This window comes from Microplitis mediator, chromosome 10 (genome assembly GCF_029852145.1).
Source record: "Microplitis mediator isolate UGA2020A chromosome 10, iyMicMedi2.1, whole genome shotgun sequence".
Taxonomy (NCBI): domain Eukaryota; kingdom Metazoa; phylum Arthropoda; class Insecta; order Hymenoptera; family Braconidae; genus Microplitis; species Microplitis mediator.
In genome coordinates, this window is record NC_079978.1 from 13,065,611 (window position 1) to 13,071,351 (window position 5,741).

The 5,741-nt window shown below is 36.2% G+C and overlaps 2 protein-coding genes across 2 annotated transcripts; both read right to left on the minus strand.

The window, feature by feature from the left end:
* Positions 1-2,649: 2,649 nt before the first annotated feature.
* Positions 2,650-3,309, minus strand: LOC130676337 (uncharacterized). The gene has a single exon (XM_057482490.1). The coding sequence runs from the start codon at positions 3,307-3,309 to the stop codon at positions 2,650-2,652; it is 660 nt and encodes a 219-aa protein (XP_057338473.1).
* A 542-nt stretch (positions 3,310-3,851) lies between these two features.
* LOC130676338 (uncharacterized) lies at positions 3,852-4,247 on the minus strand. The gene has a single exon (XM_057482491.1). The coding sequence runs from the start codon at positions 4,245-4,247 to the stop codon at positions 3,852-3,854; it is 396 nt and encodes a 131-aa protein (XP_057338474.1).
* Positions 4,248-5,741: the final 1,494 nt, after the last annotated feature.

The following is a 5,741-nucleotide window of genomic DNA, read 5'->3' on the forward strand; positions in this document are numbered from 1 at the left end:
TTTGAACAAGGTAGCCAAAAACAGTAAGTGTATTCGGACTTCACTCCGGTAGATCCCCGGTGGTGAGAAACCCGTTACAATATATATATATATATATATATATATATATATATATATATATATATATATATATATATATATATATATATATATATATATATATATATATATATATATATATATATATATATATATATATATATACTAGGGTGATTCGTTTTAAACGACTATTTTTTTTTCTCTCCCACTTGAAAATATTGTTATAGACAGAGAAAAAAAATTCCCTGCAAGTTTCAGCCCTTAATTGAAATTTTAAGTACTTTATATTTGATTTTGAAGTTTTCCCATTTAAAATCAGAGGAAAGTTGGGATTTTTTTTTTAATTCTCTATAACTCAGCCGCATTTCAAGTTATCGGGTCGCCATTTGCGGCATTTTGTAGGCAATTCATTACTCTTCAAAAGTCTCTTCAATAGTTTTACTCGGACTCTAATTGTTTTTTCTGTATTGGTTCTGAAAATAATTTTTTTAATAATAATTTGTGTTTTTTGTTGATATTATCTAAATAATGAAATTTACAGAAGAAGTGCAGATCACGATTTTTTTAGGAAATTTTATTCACTACAAAAAAGGTCCTTTTGGCTAAGTCGCTTAAGTTTTCCGTTCACGTGATATAGGGGTTCTAGTAATTTTGCAAATAAAATATTTATCAAAAATTTTTCCGAAGTTCATCATTTTGACCCCTTCTGATTTTAATGACTGGATTAAATTAATAAAAGGAAAATTATTTACTAATTAAAAATTGAAATGAAATAGCATTAGGTGGAATTTTTTGACAAATATTTTATTTTCAAAATTACTAAAATCTCTATATCACGTGAACAAAGAACTTGAGCCACTTAACTAAAAGGACCTTTTTTGTAGCGAATTAAATTTCCTAAAAAATCGTTATCTGCACTTTTTCTGTAAATTTCGTTATTTAGTTAATATCAACTAAAAACCCAAATTATTATTAAAAAAATTATTTTCAGAACCAATACAGAAAAAATAATTAGAGTCCGAGTAAAACTACTAAATTTTTTCGTAGGTTATTGAATGATATACAAAAAAAGATTCTTATCATTTTTTGAGGAATCTATTTGTTCAAAAGTTATTTGAGGTTGAAGTCGAATTCATATTAAATTTTGAGATTTTCTTATTTTTCCAGCGAAACTATCAGACCTATTACAAAATATCATCAGACCTTTTTTGTAGACAATTTTATTCCTTAAAAGTTATTTTTAATAAAGTTTTTTCGAATTCCGCATTGTTTTCTAGTTATTTTTATTTTAATGTCATGCTCATAAAAAAAATAGTCTTCTGATCGATTTTAAGAAAACTTTAAGAATGAATCGTGACCTCTTAAAATTAAAATTAAGGGCTAAAATTTTCAGGAAATTTTTTTTTATGTCGTCTACAATAAAATTTTCAAATAGGCTAAGAAAAAAAAAATGTTCGAAAAATAAAAAGCACCCTAATATATCTATACATATTTTTGGTGACGATACTTTAGGATTAGATCGTGTAAAATAAGCAAGTAAACTAAATGGATGTAGTTTAGGCGTGAGGATTTTAAACAATTAAAATCTACACAGATTTTAACAATAAATAATGTAGATATTTATTTACAATTATTTACACCTTAAATTGTAAGAACTTAATACTTATAGCGAATGCGACTCAATAATTATGCGATAGCGAATGCGACAAGAAAAAATGAATCACGTATAATAAATATGACACGTGGTCAATAGCGGTTAGTATCACGGAAATTAATTTAGTAATTACACGCGAATCACAATCAATATATTCTCAATGAATAGCAACCTTAGTATACTGACTAAATATTGAGGATAATTAGCGTAGCTGTTTTTAATTATTTCACACAAGGATTAATTTATGTAGCAGAGTGGTTTTAATACACGAGGTTGTTTGTAACAAAGCACGTTGTAGATTGAGATGATGGAATCGTAGTAGCGTCGGTGTTACCACTCGGTGCTGACATGGCAGCCTTGCTGCATAAGACGAATTTTCCCATTAGCCTAAAACCGCGCCAACAGGAAGCAGTAAACAGCCAATTTTCCTTATTGGCTGCCGAATACGCCGGAATGAGACGAATTATCTGATTGGCCGGCTGGTAGCGGGTTCTCATGCCGTTTTGACACGGTCAGGAGCAAGAAATTGCATGTTTCGGGCCCAGATAGCGAGTGACCTGGCACTATTCTGACATTCAAGTCAGTAGCGAGTTCGGCTACTCCCGGAATAGCGGAAATGCACGACGCTTTTTAAATTAGTCAAGCTCGTGACTGAACATTCTCCCCAGCGCTGGCGACGGTGTCAACAGGATCGTCTTCTGGAGAGTGAACTGGTAGAACACACAATTTATCGATTGGTCGGACAAGTTCAGTAGTAGCCGTAGGTGTATTACGAGTACTCTTGCAAGCGGCCATTTCAATGGTGGGAACCTCTCATCAGTCAGCAAGACTAATGAGCTCACTTTGATGTCATTCGATGGATAATGCCACTTAGATATAGATTGATGACGTTGTAGGTACTCAGACGACCATTGACTCCAAAATTTCTGGAACATTTGTTGTAGTTGTTGCCAGCGTCACAACGTAGCGGTATTGTTCTCCAGTAGCGAAGGTCCAGGTACAGCGATTAGTGGTTCACCAATGAGGAAATGTCCGGGAGTCAGAGTGGTTAAATCTGCAGGATCTTCGGATAGCGGAGCGATCAGTCTCGAATTTAACACAGCCTCAATCTGAGTTAAAACTGTAGTGAGTTGGTCGTAAGTCAATAGCGATTCACCAATAGTTCGTATGAGATGAAACGTGATTGACTTAACGGCTGCTTCCCATTTGCCACCAAAATGGGAAACGCTTGGCGGATTGAACTTCCAGTCTGTGCCATCTGTAGCGAGTAAATACTGAAGTTCCTTTAGCTGTCTCGATCCTGCTGCGAATTCTTTCTTTAGCGTGGCGTCTGCTTCTACAAAATTTGTACCACAGTCCGAGTATAGGGTACTGCAGGCGCCTCTCCAACTAGTAATTCGTTGAAATGCTGCGACGAAAGCGTCAGTAGAGTAATCGGTGACAATTTCTGAATGTACAGCGGACGTAGCGAGATATACAAATACAGCGATCCATCCTTTATAAGTTTTCGCACCTCGACCTTGAAACGTCTTCAGTGTTACTGGCCCAGCGTAGTCTATTCCAGTGTGTAGGAAAGCCTTGGATGATCTTACACGAGCGGATGGCAATTGTCCCATTAATTTTTGTGCACGAACACCTCTATGTCTCGTACTCACGACGCAGTGAAGAATGTGAGACCTGACTGGAACTCGCCCACCTTCTATCTAGACGGATCTCCGTAAATCAGCGAGTGTCAATTGAGCCTCCGTGGAATGTTTTATGATGCGAATGATCTATTAGTAGCGTACTTAAGCGTGATGATCTTGGTAAAATCACCATCTTTCAGTAGTTTCAGCTCTTGCAAATAGTACTGACTTTGTGTATACTTTATCAGCAAAGTTTTTGCGAGTTCCAAGTCAACTGTAGAGAGTGGTGTGGCCAGTGTGGACTCTGGCACTTTTTTAAATTTAGCGATAGCACGTAGACAGATTCCAAGAGTGCGAAGTAATGGTGACAACTTAGAGAATTTATCCAGTAGCGTGTACAGCAGGTGTGAATCTGCCTTGAAGATGGTAAAAACCAGACCTGGACGTTCTTCAAGATGTGATACCGTCTGCGTAGGGATGTCAAAAGATGGCCAGTTTTCTTTTGATTGACTAAGCCACTTAGGTCCCGTCCATCATAGCAAATGCTGTTCTAGTTTGGCTGCTGTTAAACTTCTTGAAGCGCAGTCAGCTGAGTTAAGTTTCCTAGGAACAAAATCCCAGTTGACACTTGGTAGCGATTCTTGAATCTTGGTAACTCTGTTGCGAATGTAGACTTTCCATCTAGCTGGGTTGTTTCGTATCCACGTTAAGGATACAGCGGAGTCTGCCCACAAGAATATTGGTACATTTTCAAGTTTCAAGACTTTCTTGACGTAGAGTACCAGTTGAGCGAGTAAGACAGCGGCATTGAGCTCCATTCTTGGTATTGATATGGGTTTCAGTGGTGCAACTTGTGTTTTGGCACACACTAGCGAAATATTGGAGCTTCCAGTAGCGTCAGTAACTTTTAAGTCGACGACAGCAGCCATAGCGAGTTGAGAAGCGTCAGAGAATCCATGTAGTTCGATTGATACACCAATTTTTACATGATTCCAGCGAGGTATCTGAATCTTCGAGATCTAATGTAGTTCATCTCAAAATAAATTCCATTCTTGAAGAAGCAACGGTGATAGCGTAGCATCCCAGTTGAAGTTCTGCAGCCATAGCTTCTGCATGAACATCTTGGCTCTCACGATGATCGGTGCCAAAAACCCCAGTGGGTCAAACAAGCGAGCGATTTCAGATAAAATTGTGCGTTTAGTTGTTGGCGATGCTTCTGGTAGCGAATAGCCAAACTGGAATTTATCCTGAGTTGAATTCCAGGTTAACCCGAGCACTTTCATCGTAGTATCCCCAAGTTCTCTTGGTGTATCTTCTTGGGTTTCCATTGGAGCGACTTGAGAGTAATTTCATTGAATCACTTGCCCACTTTGCAAGTGAAAAACATCCTGCGGCACACATATTTTTTGTGTCGAGAGCAACTGGAATTCCCGATGAAAAGAGTTTTTGTCTAATTATATATGATTATATATGATCATTAGAGCCAGGAAGTTTGCCCTGCTAAAAATATCGCTAAAAAAATTTTTATAACGACAATTTTGATTAGGTCATTTAATTTTTAAATTAAATCGAATTCAAAGAGACAACAAAAGAACGATCTACATTGAAAACAATTTTAAATATTAATAGTATATTTATAGGAGATTTTTTTGTTTTTTGTATTTTATAGGGAAAACCAGTGGACTTGGTCCAAGTATGACAGCTCGGCCTCTTGGTACTCCAGCTTGTTCGATCAACTAGTCCAATTTTTTTTGCTTTTTAAAAAAAACAGGAGTCTCGGTCCAAATATAACAGCTCAACTACTTGGTACTCCAGCTTTTTCCACCAACTACTCCAATTTGTTTTTATGTTTTTTTTTGGAGGAAGAATCTGTTTGCTCGCGATCTTGCTGGCAATCTTACTCGTGGTCTTGCTCGTGATCTTGGTGGCGATCTTGCTCGTGATCTTGCTGGCAATCTTGCTCGTGATTGACGTAGTTAATCAAACAAGCTGGAGTACCAAATAGTCGAGCCGTCATACTTGGACCGAGACACCTGTTTTTTTTAAAAAGCAAAAAAAAATTGGACTAGTTGATCGAACAAGCTGGAGAATCAAGAGGTCGAGCTGTTATACTTGGACCGAGTACACTGGTTTTCCCTATTAAATACAAAAAACAAAAAAAAATCTCTTATAAACATACGATTAATATTCAAAATTGTTTTCAATGTAGATCGTTCTTTTGCTTTCTCTTTAAATTCGATTTGATTTAAAAATTAAATGAGCCAATCGAAATTGTCGTTATAAAAATTTTTCAGCGCTATTTTTAGCAGAGCAAACTTCCTGGCTCTTATGATCATCTATATAATCATATTTAGTTATATATAATTATTAGGGTGTGTCATTTTAAGGCTATATTTTTTTTTTTTACTGTTATACCAGAAAAT